At 31.3% G+C, this 13,940-nt stretch overlaps 2 protein-coding genes across 10 annotated transcripts in view; one reads left to right on the forward strand and one right to left on the reverse strand.

Moving 5' to 3' along the window:
* The window catches only part of DOCK7 (dedicator of cytokinesis 7), a 203,895-nt gene that overhangs the window by 118,033 nt on the left and 71,922 nt on the right, over positions 1–13,940 (reverse strand). The window lies entirely within an intron of this gene.
* On the forward strand, positions 6,328–13,523 carry ANGPTL3 (angiopoietin like 3). 2 transcript variants are annotated; one of them, XM_012767104.2, is made up of 7 exons: positions 6,329–6,896; positions 7,559–7,669; positions 10,323–10,440; positions 11,372–11,485; positions 11,936–12,031; positions 12,616–12,882; positions 13,248–13,523. In XM_012767104.2, exons 1-7 carry the CDS (start codon positions 6,402–6,404, stop codon positions 13,415–13,417), a joined length of 1,371 nt encoding a protein of 456 aa, XP_012622558.2. In that variant the 5' UTR covers positions 6,329–6,401; the 3' UTR covers positions 13,418–13,523. The 2 variants fall into 2 exon arrangements, with proteins under 2 accessions (XP_075855068.1, XP_012622558.2); XM_075998953.1 differs by lacking the exon at positions 11,372–11,485 and having other exon boundaries at positions 6,328–6,896.

Genomic DNA, 13,940 nt, shown 5'->3' on the forward strand with positions numbered 1-13,940 from the left:
GATTAAATCCTAAGGAAAAGAATCCAGGTAAGACAGAGTTTGTATATACTAGAACAAGAATGTAACATTCCTGAGATGGTGGAAGAGAAATAGAATCCAAAGCACATGATAATATATTGGTCCTAATTCTGTCTAAAACTCCTTATTGTAACAAATACTACTAAATATACGTAGATACTGAGAATACAGAGATAAAAGACAGATACTGAGAATACAGAGATAAAAGACAAGCAAATATTTATAATGTAGTATGATAACTGTTGTGAACACAGAATAACACTTAATAAATGGGGCCCATAGGAGGATTTGGGATTAAAGAATCTGCCAACAAATCTCAATGAGAAATTTTCAAATAAGATAGACATATAAAACACACAGAAAAGTAAACTACATTACGCTTCCCCACCCCACTTACCCCACCCACCCCCTGCTCCCAAATCCCTACAGTAGGATTACTACTATCTTTGCTTTGTGGGCATGGACATGCCTGGTCTGTTCCCATCTTTCAAATGTAGGAAAACCTCCCCTTTACCTAGCCCCCACCACATTACTTTGTTACTTCATTCACAATTTTTACACAATCTGTAAGTATCTTGTTCATTTACATATTACTTATTATTTTTATATCTCCTCTAACAGTGCCCAAACTCCATCAGGGCAAGGACCTTGCCCATGCATTTAACTGCTATATTCTCAGGGCCTAAACAGTGCATCATAGTTACCGAATAATTAACAGTGCTGAATGTACACAAAAATTTAGTTACTTAACACTTCTAAGTATTTAGATTCCAGGTTAAATGGGAATTGACTGAACATTATCTATAAACTATGTATGATTTCTAATATAGGCAATACAATTTTATTTTTATTTATTTTTTGTATTAATTTCACAGGTAGAGGCAATACAATTTTAAATTTGATATCTCTGAAGATGAAAAGCATGCAACTGAATCCAGATTCTTTTCCATTTGACTACTAATAAATTCCCACATAAACCTAGTTAAGTCTTTACTTTGTATTTAAAATACTCCTTAAAAGAAATTTCAAATCACGAAGAAAGTAAATAGTAGATAGTTGACTAGGGGAAAAAAGATGAATTCATATTTCTTCCCTTTATCAAAATAAATTGCAGATTAATCAAAGGCTTAAATAATAAAAGTACTAGAAGATCTTTAAAGAGACCAGATTTTATAGGCAAGGAAGGCATTTCTTAGCATAAACTACAAATCATAAAAGATATAAAATTTAAAGCTTCTACATAGCAAGTGATGCCATAAACATAAGAGGAAGAAAAATGAAAAAATGGAAAAACACTGTTTGTTACTTATATGTGACAAAGATTTAGTATCCATAATATGTAAATAATTCCTAAAATTAGTCAGAAAGAGACAAACTTTAAAAGGCACTGAGTGGGGGAGATTTGGAGGAGAATTATATACGTGCCCAGGAAATTCACAAAGAAAGCAACATAGATGGCCAGGAAAACAAACTAGGTATGTATCTGCCTGTTAGATATTTCAGTATTTTTTATCCTTTTCATTAAAAGCACTGGTAAAAGTATATGGGATAAGAGAAATTCTCACATACTTGTAGCAGGGATGTAAATGAGTACAACCCTTTTGCAGGACAATCTAACAAAAACAATCATAATTTAAAAGTCAACATCTATGAATTTATATGAAAATATACACATCTATAAAAATATTTTCTATGAATACTGTTTATGATTAGAAAACTGGAAACAACTTAAATGATCATTAATAGGGATATCCATATAATAGAGGATTATAGAGCCATTAAAAATGATATGGTAAATCTACAGGCACTCATATGAAAATACATTTTAAAATATTAAGATCTTGAATGACTTATATATCAATGGATCTGGCATGACAGACCCCAAAATGTTCATAGTGGAGTCAAGAATTTTATTTTTTATAGGTTTTTGAAATATCTGAGTTTTCACAGTAAGTACTTCCAGCACTAAAAAAACTTACCACGTATTAATAGTGAAAACACACAAAAAAGTAAGATAGATAAAGTAATTCCTTCAAAGCTTACTCAACTTCAAGATCTATGCTGTCTAATAAGATAGTCCAGTCAGACTAAATTGAGCACTTGATATGTGACTGGTTCTAAATGAGATATTCTGGAAGTATAAAATATACAACAGATTTCACAGACTTAGGATAAATAAAACCCCTAATTCATACTTTCATATTGATCACATATTGAAATAATTTTTATACAATAAAATATATTATTAAAATTAGTATATTAGTATAATGTGGCTACTAAAATTTTTAAATTACATATATGGCTCGTATTATATTTGCATTGGACAGTAGTGTTTTGGACAAAGAGAGGAAAGAGGAAATAATATATTTTTTGGCATTATTCTTTATTTTAATTAATATAAACATTTCTATTTATAAACATGTTTTCCTCAACTACTTTCAGAATCTATCAAATATATTAATTAAAAAACAAATAATAATAGTTAAAAAGGAAGAAATTAAAGAGATACTATGTACAAAAGAGCCAAAATACGTTTTGTTTTATTTGAAAGTCATATTGCACAACCTGGTGGAGGACAAAGTACTCTGCTTTGCTGGGAATTTAAACAATTTAGGCTTTTAAATGTCTTAAAATTTTATGTAGCTAAGAAATTTTGAATATTGGTTCCTGGAAACTAGAAATCCTTAAATTAGGACCTAAGTTTGTTTATAAGATTCTTACTTTCTTTGGCATAAATGTTTTAATTTTTATAATGTTACTGATTATATTTGACCAGGTTTTTTTTTTTTCTTTTTTTGTAACAGGCTCTCACTCTGTTGCCTGGTTTAGAGTGCAATGGCATCATGAATAGCTCACTACAATCTCAAACTCCTGGGCTCAAGCAATCCTCCTGTGCCTCAGTTTCCAGAGAAAATGGGACTGTAGGTGTACACCAGAGTGCTCAGCTATTTTTTTTTTCTTTAAGAGATGAGTTCTTGTTATGTTGCCCAGGCTGGTCTCAAACTCCTGGCCTCAAACAATCCTCCTGCCTCAGCCTCCTAAAATGTTAGGATTACTGTGTAAACTAGGGTTCTATTTAAATAGGCACAAGTTCAAGCAAAAATTAGATTCTGCCTTTAGCAGTGTGTACTCAGACAGGAGGCATTAGAAGGCAGACATAAAATCATTTATGAAATTATTACTTTTATTACATTTTCCCATGTTGAAGCACCTCTACAGCTTGTAATAAGGCGAATTACTTAAATTATAATCAGTAATGTAGTTCAAACTTTTCTTACATTATTGTAAGAAAAAAATTATACAGATATTTATACTCAGACAATATACTATAAACCAAGAACATGTATCCATTGCCTCTAATTTATCAGTGTTACATGTGAAGAATTGCATAAACAGTGCAAAAAAAGTGTTACTGTCTTAGTACAGAATCAAATATGGAAGGAAATTCCTTCACATAGCCTCTCTTTGGTACTCGTATCCAGTTATATCCATGCAATAAAAGGGGCTACTCTTCAAACTCGCTTCTCTAAAACAAACCTACTATATCAAAAAGGGGAGGAAGCATCTACTTTACGTAAGTTTTGTGCTTGGAAAACTCCTATATGTTATGATTTTATCATTGTCTTATTCATTCAATAAGTATTTATTGTTTCTACAGTGTGCAAGACATTGTACTAACGTGCTATAAGGGATATAAATTAAAACCAGATACAGATCTTGCCAATAAACAGTTTATGGTGGGGAGAAAAGTTGGTCCATCTATAGTCTCCCTCAACTAGCAGGTGGATGAAATATCAGCATTAATAATTTTAAGCCACAAAAACTGACAGCTTAGTTAGGGGAAGTTTTGAAATATCCCCTTCATGACCAATAATTACAATTCTAACTTTTTCTTTTAAATAAGGAGAAAATTTAAATTTCTTCTCTAGTTGAACATATACTTTTAAATTTCATAACATGTAACAGTGCAAAGGGTAAGATAAAAATGAAAATCAAGGACCTTTTTTGGTTTTTTCTTCACTAATGGAAGTATTTATATATTTTTATTTATTTATGTTCTTTCTTTCTGCTACAAACAAGTATTTATGTGGTTCTATATTAGACACTTAATAAAAAGTATACACGTCCTAAGCAGAAGACATAATTCCTTACTAACGTCTAAGAGATCAAAACTTAGAAAACCCAGATTCCAGCAAAATTTCCCAATTTACATATTAATATGAGATTAGATCATTTTCCCCAGTAAAGTACTATTATATGGGTATAAATGCATTGATTGCAATATTGCTTACTATATACCAGATGATGTTACTATACACCAAGTATGCTTACTATACACCAGGTAATGTTCTAAGTGCTTTGAAAATGTTAAACTTTTAATCCTTACACAACCCTATAAAGTAGGTATTATCTTCACTGGACAGATGAGAAAACAGAGGTACAGAGAAGCTAAGAAATCTGATCAAGGGTCGTAGAGCTGGAGAAGAGCAATGCCAGGCTTCCAATTCAGGCACACTTGCTCCAGAAACATGCCCTTAACCACTATGGCATACTATCTCTACTGAAACTATATCATCAAAAGTAACGGCCTCCATTTTACACCAGGAAGAAGCATTCCAAAGAACAGAAATTTGGAAATGGTTCACTTTATAAAATTTTGCTTAACAATTTATAATTTACACTAAAATTTGTTATGTTGAAGTTTTTCCCTTTGTTTTTAAAAGCTATTAACTTTATAAAAATTTTCTTTTAGGTAGGGTTGATCATATACACAGGTTAGTTTCATCTGGTATAAAAGCTAACATTAAGCACTTTCTATTTGCCAGACACTGTCATAAGTGCTCTACACATATTAGTTTTTTTAAATTCTTATAACCCTATGTATTATGTACTTTAATTACCCCAGCTTTACAGATGAGGAGACTGCAGTATGAGGAGATTAAGTAACTTGTCCAAGGGCAGACATCTAGAGCTAGCTTTTGGACCCAGACCACAGTCTGACTCCAGAACCCATACTCTTAACAATTTCACCATATTAATATATGTCCAGATTAGGCAGTTTTAAAGGATCTGCTACTTTCTAACAAAGTTAACTCAATAAATATAATCACATACTTAATTTAAGCATTTAGTATTTTTCCTTTTAACACTAAGTTAAGCACTCTGGGAGGCTGAGGCGGGCGGATTGCTCGAGGTCAGGAGTTCAAAACCAGCTTGAGAAGAGTGAGACCCCGTCTCTACTATAAGTAGAAAGAAATTAATTTCCCAACTAATATATATAGAAAAAATTAGCCAGGCATGGTGGAGCATGCCTGTAGTCCCAGCTACTCAGGAGGCTTAGGCAGTAGTATTGCTTGGGCCCAGGAGTTTGAGGTTGCTGTAAGCTAGGCTGATGCCATGGCACTCACTCTAGCCTGGGCAACAAAGCGAGACTGTGTCTCAAAAAAAAACAAAAAAAAAACACTAAGTTAGAAGCCCAATGGAACATTTATTTTTAGAAATACTGTTAACATTTTTGTTAAAATTTTATTACCAAAATTGTCACTAAGCTCACAAACTTCAGAAAAACTTCTGATGGGCAAATGGTTTCAGACATCGAAAGTATTTAAGATTTAATTCTAGTTTGACCTTAGAAAACCAAATATCTATTGTTTCTTCAGTGGCCATGAGGAAAAGAGCCTAGAAATAAAGACAAAACATAATGGAGAAAGGGAGTGAAATGTCTTTAATGACACTTATTATGTATGGGATTTTGTGATCATATATAAGGATGGTTAAGACACATGTGATGCAAAAAGACATACTAACAAATAATTACAGTGACAAATAATAAGGAACATATATGTTAGTTTATAGAATACAGTATTGACAGCCATAATATCACCTGAAGGATTAAAGAAAGGCTTCAGAAAGAAGGCTTTTTGGGAAATGGGTCACTATTTCCTAAGAATTAACATAGAGTTTGAGAAATGGATACTTAATTTATTAATTTTTCTTCAACTTTAATATTCAATTTACACATCAAAAGTTTTTGACTTATAAATCTCTTTTAAAATCATAAAAATTAAAATGAGCTTTTAACAGGTAGACAATATAACACTGAAAGTATAGTTTATAATATAGCTAAGTTAAATACAATAACCATTTCAAATTATCTATTAAGTTAGTTACTCATTTCTTTGATTTCATTTAACATTGATTTAACTCAATGTAGAAGAAGGTCACATTAGTACAAGTTAACACAGCTTAATTATTAACTATATTTATCTGCCAATCTCACATTTCATGTGGCAAATAGTGGTGTATATATAGAGTTAAGAAGTCTAGGTCTGCCTCCAGAAAAGAAATAGTTTCAAATTGCTTGAAATTAAATTAGGATAAAAATGTACATGATTAAGATCTTTCTTTTTATTGTTCCTGTAGTTATATCTTCCAGAATTGACCAAGACAATTCGTCACTTGATACTATATCTTCAGAGCCAATATCAAGATTTGCTATGTTAGATGATGTAAAAATTTTAGCCAATGGCCTCCTTCAGTTGGGACATGGTCTTAAAGACTTTGTCCATAAGACTAAGGGCCAAATTAATGACATATTTCAAAAACTTAACATATTTGATCAGTCTTTTTATGATCTCTCACTACAAACCAATGAAATCAAAGAAGAAGAAAAAGAACTGAGAAGAACTACATACAAACTACAAGTCAAAAATGAAGAAGTGAAGAATATGTCACTTGAACTCAACTCAAAACTTGAAAACCTCCTAGAAGAAAAAATTCTACTTCAACAAAAAGTGAGATATTTGGAGGAGCAATTAACTAATTTAATTCAAAATCAACCTGAAACTCAGGAACACCCAGCAGTAACTTCACTTAAAGTAAGTAGAAATCAAAGCGGGCTCATGATTATGTTTTCAATGTGGATCTTAAAAAAAAACAAAAAAAAAAAAACTGAAGACATGCTATTTAAAATACTTTGTTGCATTGTTGAAATACTTAATTTTTCTCAAGAAAAATAATCTCCAGAAAATAAAATTTTCCTTTATATTTTAAAGTTGGTTTTTGTTTCCCTAATATTATATATGAAAACAACTAAACTTTATATTTCATGTGAAAATTATATAACAATTAGGTAATAAACTACAGAATACTAAATAATTATACTATTGCAAATTACTGGAGGTAAATAAAAAGTTAAAGGTATTAAAATTTGAAAATTATTCTTCTATGTTTAAAATTTATAAAAGTAATACAGTAAATGGTAAAGATTTATTCCTATTAAAATACACTGGGTTTTTTTCTTTTAATTGAAGTTCAGAAAATCAAATTTTAGAGACAGTACATTTTAAGTAAAACTTTAAGAACAAAAGTATGTACTATTTGAAAGATGCACACAAGAAAAATTGATTACCAATATTCATTTTTCTAATAATCCACTATTAGTTAAAAAATTTAGCTTGTGATAGTGTTATAGGAAATAAAAATTCTAACAAAAAAGAAAGAGGAAAGAAAATTTTAACCAACTACAATCTATACCCAGACTTTTGTAGAACAGCAAGATAACAGTATCAAAGACCTTCTCCAAACCGTGGAAGAACAATATAAACAATTAAACCAACAGCATAGTCAAATAAAAGAAATAGAAAATCAGGTAAGTCAATATTTTAATGGTATGTCCAAACTTTTACATTGGTTTATAGAAACATTGGACCCTAAAATTGTTTAAAAGCTTTAAATGGATCATGAGTAAAATAATTTCATCAGCATGATTGTTAAGATTTCAGACTCTGAAAATAATAAACTACCTGGGTTTAAATGGTGGCTCTGAAACTTTCTGTGTGGCCTTGAATAAATTTCTTAACTCTTCTGTTTCTCAGTTTCCTCACATATCCTATGAAGATAATAACAGAAACTATCTTATAGGATTGTTGTGAGAAAAAATGAATTCACAGCAGCTAAAGTGATCCTATTAACATTTAAATTAGATCATGTTTCTCTTTGTTCTAAACTCCACAATAGTTCCCCATCTCTCTCTTATTGGCTCTTAAGATTCAGATGAACTGAACTTTCATTATCTCTCTCACTTCATCTTCTTTACTGTAGTCACACTAGCCTCTTCACTGTTACTCAAACACATCAATCATGCTGCTGACTCAGGGCCTTTGCCCTTGTTCCTTCTAGTTGGAATGCTCTTTGCCCTGGTATCTGTATGGCCCACTCTTTCATTCCCTTTAGGTCTTTATTAAATATAAAATTCTCAATGAAGCATTCTCAGGTCACTTGCTCAAAAATGACAACCACCTAATCCCATCCCTGAAAGCTTCTACCTCCTTAACTACTTTTTCCCCTTATCACTTATATTTATGAAAATATAATGTATATTTTAGTTATTTATCTCACCTATTCCTGTACTAAAATGTAGAATCCATGAATATAGGGATTTTTTCCATTGTTTTCATTGCTGTACCCCAGAATATAAAATACTGAATGACACATAATAGGCACTCAATAAATATCTGTTGGATTAATAAAGGTAATGTCATATTCAGTACAGTTAATAAACACTTGCCATGATTCTTATAACTTGAATTATTAGAAACTGTGTGCCAGATAATTAAAGGCCAACAACCAACAATGTAAATAATCTACAATGTAAACAACTGGTGAAGTGAGGAAGGAAGGAACTTGTTTAGAATAAAGTTATGTCAGAATCTAAGCATTTCCATATATAGTACAGTAATTTAAAAGCATTAATTATTAATACTCCTGAACAACCATTCAAGAGAGTCAAAAAATAATACAGAATCAGAGAAAAAGTGGTAAAAAATGGTTCCCAAGAACTATAAAAAAATTACTACTGATTTCCACTAAACAAACAATACCTTTAGTTTATGCAAATATTCCAAAAATGTGTTTTCGCCAACTGCTTTTGATCCATAATATCCTTAATACATAGGTTATTTTTCTAAATTTGTTTTTATTATATGATTTACTACAATTAAATGAAACTGCTCACAAAAGCAAAATGTCACTATTATACAATGATATATATTCTGTCTAAAAATAAAATGAAACCAAAACAACGAATTTCTGAGTTGGAAGATGCTTGAGATCATCTGATCCAAATTCCTCATATTTAAATTCAGAAACCAAAACTCTAAAAAGTTTAGTGACTTTAAGATCACACAGTTACTTAACAGAAAAGACTAATGTTCAGCAAGTGGGCTTTACAATGGATCTTTATAAAGTAGGTACTAGAAAATGTCACTTATGCCAGCATCAAAAAACCAACACTAATAATGCAAGATGTTATATATTCCAATTTTCTCATCATCGACAAGAAAAGCTATCATTCAATAAATTGCAAACTCAACATGCTTTAAATAGAAATAAAATGTTGCTAAACTAACAATGAATTATCAAATATACTGAGTGTATGCAAATAAACCAGCCAGCCTGATAACATCTACAGATATGTTTACAGGTCAAAAACTATCAAGAAAGAAGCCTTGTTCAAATTATGTGCTATGTCTTTTTTTTTTTTTTTTTGAGACCGAGTCTCACTTGTTGCCCAGGCTAGAGTGAGTGCCGTGGCATCAGCCTAGCTCACAGCAACCTCAGACCCCTGGGCTCAAGTGATCCTTCTGCCTCAGCCTCCTCTGAGTGGCTGGGTCTACAGGCATGTGCCACCATGCCCGGCTAATTTTTTCTATATATATTAGTTGGCCAATTAATTTCTTTCTATTTATAGTAGAGACGGGGTCTTGCTCTTGCTCAGGCTGGTTTCGAACTCCTGACCTCGAGCAATCCGCCCGCCTCAGCCTCCCAGAGTGCTAGGATTACAGGCGTGAGCCACCGCGCCCGGCTTATGTGCTATGTCTTTATGGCAGGTCTGAGAATCAGTAAGATCTGCAATTGAGAATTGTTAAATATAAAATGTGCCTATGTTACTGAATAGAATATTAAACATATTTGTTCATATAAATAAAAAGAACATAGTAAAATATTCTAAGTAAAGCAATGTCTCTGCTTTTGGCTTTGCTCTGTTTTTTGACCCATGTCTGTTTTTTGTATTGCTCTATTTTTTAACTTATTAAATATTGTACCTAATTAAATATCTTGAAAATGGGTAATCTATACAGTCTAAATAGCATTATTTATCCCTCTTAACATCAAAAGCAATAACTTACTATAAATTAAAAAATGAGCTGTATATAAATTGTACTTCTGATATCCTTACTCAGATTTCTCCTAATTGTATACTCAGTACCATTTTTAAAAGTAGATTTATATTCTTTTATCAGCTCAGAAGGACTGGTATTCAAGAACCCACAGAAAATTCTCTTTCTTCCAAGCCAAGAGCACCAAGAACTACTCCCTTTCTTCAGCTGAATGAAATAAAAAAAAATGTAGAACATGATGGTAAGACACTTTGGTGCGTTTCCTTCTTGAAGATATTATTATCAAAATCCTTATTTTCAGGACCTGTTCTAGACTAAAAGAGTAAAGAGACATATCTACAAAATACAATGTGTCAACCTAAATTAGATCCTGGGGTTCTTTTTAAATCTATAAACAACATTCTTAAGACTATCAGGGAAATATAAATATGGACTTGATTATTAGATAATATGAAACATTTATTAGTTTTTTAGATGTGGTAAAAGTATTACAGTTACAGAAGAAGATAAACTCATGTTTAACAAATAGATGCTGAAATATTTAAGGAGTTAAGGGTCATGATGTTTGCAAATTACTTTCAAACAGCACAACAAAATACATACTTGTGTATGTGAGTATGCATAAAAGCAATATAGCAAAATATTAACAGTTGTTGAATATAGATAGAAAGATTATTGTGTTCTTTTCAACAAGTCTTTCCACTTTCATGTTTTCTTGAAATTTTTCTTAATAACAAAAGCTTTGGGAAATAAAGTCTTCACTCCCAGCCAAACTTCAACACAATGATATATTCTTTAGACCTTTATTTTTTAACAGAATAGATCTGTTATTAGTTTTCTCCTTGTAATGTTCATTCTTTCCACATATATCTTTTGCACCGTACTAAGTTTCACATGTATTTTTGCCACTTTAGATTCTTCCTACACCTAGCAAAAAATAGTAATGTGCTTAAAATTCTGATTTTGTCACTTTTCTTAAAAAGAACTCAGTTTGGTAATAACTATTTCTACATTGTTTAAGTAACATGCCATCTAATAAAAATGCTTTAGCATAAACATTACTAAAAAAAGCTACATTTGCACAATTTGATGAAATGGCAAGTAAAATCTCAAGCTCCAAAGTTATCTTTCCTATTACTAAATCCCATGTAATAACATTTTGTTGATTCTAGGCATTCCTCCTGATTGTACTACCATTTATAACAGAGGTGAACATACAAGTGGCATGTATGCCATTAGACCCAGCAACGCTCAAGTTTTTAATGTCTACTGTGATGTTAAATCAGGTAAAACCTGTCTAAGGAGAAAACAGTAATCAGTTCAAGTTGCTCACTACCCATTAGCAAGACTAACACTGTCATGTTTGTATTCTCTCTCTCATACTTTTTTCTCTATCTATCTATATGTATACACACACATATGTATAAATGAAATATATGAGTATTAATATAAATCTAATACTTATATTTATCTTGTTTATATATTCATTCAATATTCTCCTTTTCTCTATAAAAAAATCTGAAGTGACTATTGTCAATAAGTTTACTAAGACAAAATTCTTTAGTTGCTCGTCACTTAACTTTTTGGGACCATAATAAATAAATAAATGTATTGCCACAACATTAATAAACTACCTGACAAAGCCACCAATTAAAACCAAACAAAAAAGGAAACAATTATTTACATCTGTTAACATCAATCTACTAAAAATACAGAATTTTGCTCATTTTATTCAGGTAGCCCATGGACATTAATTCAACGACGAGCAGATGGATCACAAAACTTCAATGAAACTTGGGAGAACTACAAATATGGTTTTGGGAGGCTTGATGGTAAGGTAGCTACATCCAATCATTCATTCACGTGTTAATTTACAAATATTTATTGAGAACCTATTATGGACTGGGCATTGGGAAAGTAGCAATGAAAGAAATAATCTCAGCCTTCATAAAACTTATTATCAAATAATTACATATTTGTTAGCAATTACACCTATTACAACTGTCACTAATTACATTTATCACAATTACATGTCTGTTCTTAATTATACTTAATATTAATTAATTTAATGGTTTATAATTATAATCATTAAAGACAATTTTGATTAAGCCCTATCTGCTTTGATCAATGGTAAGTGCTATGAGTAGGCTATGAAGACAACTATCCCTAGTATTAGTTGCTCTATTACCTCATTAGCATTTTAGATATCAATTAATTATAAAGGACAAGAAAATTACCAGATATACAAATGTTAAAGCTGCAAAGATTTAAATATTATAAATGTATACTACAATACCTTTATATTTTAAGTATTTTATACTAATTTACTTATACAAACTAAAAACACTCTTTAAAAAACTATCTGTGACCAATCTGTAGTTAACAATTCACAGATTTTTGAAACTTTTCTTTTCAGGAGAATTTTGGTTGGGCCTAGAGAAGATATACTCCATAGTGAAGCAATCTAATTACATTTTACGATTTGAGCTGGAAGACTGGAAAGACAACAAATATTACATTGAATATTCTTTTCACTTGGGAGATCATGAAACCAACTATACACTACACCTGGTTGAAATTACTGGCAACATCCACAATGCACTCCCAGAAAACAAAGATTTAGTGTTTTCTACTTGGGATCACAAAGCAAAGGGGCACTTCAACTGTCCAGAAAGTTCTTCAGGTATCCTTTTTTCTGATACCAATACTTTATTTTCATATCTTCACTACCCCACAGTATTAGCTATAATATACAACATCAACTCTTTAAAATCCCAACCCCAAATAAGCATTTTCTTTATAGGTAAAAAAAACTCTTAATTATCTTAAGAAAAGTGTTAATTCTACTTCAACCAGGTACTTTATGTCTAATTCTTCACAGATGTTCGATTTTCATATACATGAGATTTACACAGATTATTTAAAACTGGGACAAATGCATCTACAATGCTGCAATATTTATAAGGAAGGATGATAAACTCATGGGGAAATATAATAGTAACTACATGTAAGTTTGTATCCATTAAATTGCATATCTCTCCCCTTTAGGAGGCTGGTGGTGGCATGATGTATGTGGAGAAAACAATCTGAATGGTAAATATAACAAACCAAGAACAAAATCTAAGCCAGAGAGGAGAAGAGGAATATGTTGGAAGTCTCAGAATGGAAGGTTATACTCTATCAAATCAACCAAAATGTTGATCCACCCAACAGATTGAGAAAGCTTTGAATGAACTGAGGCAAATTAAAAACCCAATATATTACACATTAAACTCATCCCAAATTAATGTGATTTAATAATTTGGTATTAAATCCTTAAGAGAAGGCTTGAGAAATAGTTTTTTTTATCTTAAAGTTACTATCAATTGAAGATCAAACATATCACTTTACCTCAAAAAATACCATTTCTATTTCTCAATCAAAATTCTTACAATACCATTTTATGATGTGGGAATCAATTTTAGATTGTTATAATTTAAATTAAAAACTAGTTTTCCTGTTAAAATTATAAACTTAAGGCTAGGTGCAATGGTTCACACCTGTAATCCCAACACTTTCGGAGGCTGAGGAAGGAGGATGGCTTGAGACCAAGAGTTTCAGACCAAACTGGGCAACACAGCAAGACCCTACCTCCATAAAAACTTTAACAATTAGCTGGGCATGGTGGCATGTGTCTACAGTCCTAGCTACTCAAGGCGGCTGAAGCAAGAGGATTTCTTGAGCCTAGAAGTCCAAGGTTAC

Source organism: Microcebus murinus, chromosome 2 (assembly GCF_040939455.1).
Source record: "Microcebus murinus isolate Inina chromosome 2, M.murinus_Inina_mat1.0, whole genome shotgun sequence".
In the NCBI taxonomy this organism is placed as follows: Eukaryota; Metazoa; Chordata; class Mammalia; order Primates; family Cheirogaleidae; genus Microcebus; species Microcebus murinus.

Excerpts from the sequence above, each read along its gene's own strand:
- ANGPTL3 (XM_012767104.2), top strand. The coding sequence starts at position 6,402 with ATGTACATGATTAAGATCTTTCTTTTTATTGTTCCTGTAGTTATATCT. Across the intron at positions 10,441-11,371 it reads AAAAAATGTAGAACATGATG|GCATTCCTCCTGATTGTACT; the intron begins GTAAGACACTTT and ends TGTTGATTCTAG. Across the intron at positions 11,486-11,935 it reads CTACTGTGATGTTAAATCAG|GTAGCCCATGGACATTAATT; the intron begins GTAAAACCTGTC and ends CATTTTATTCAG.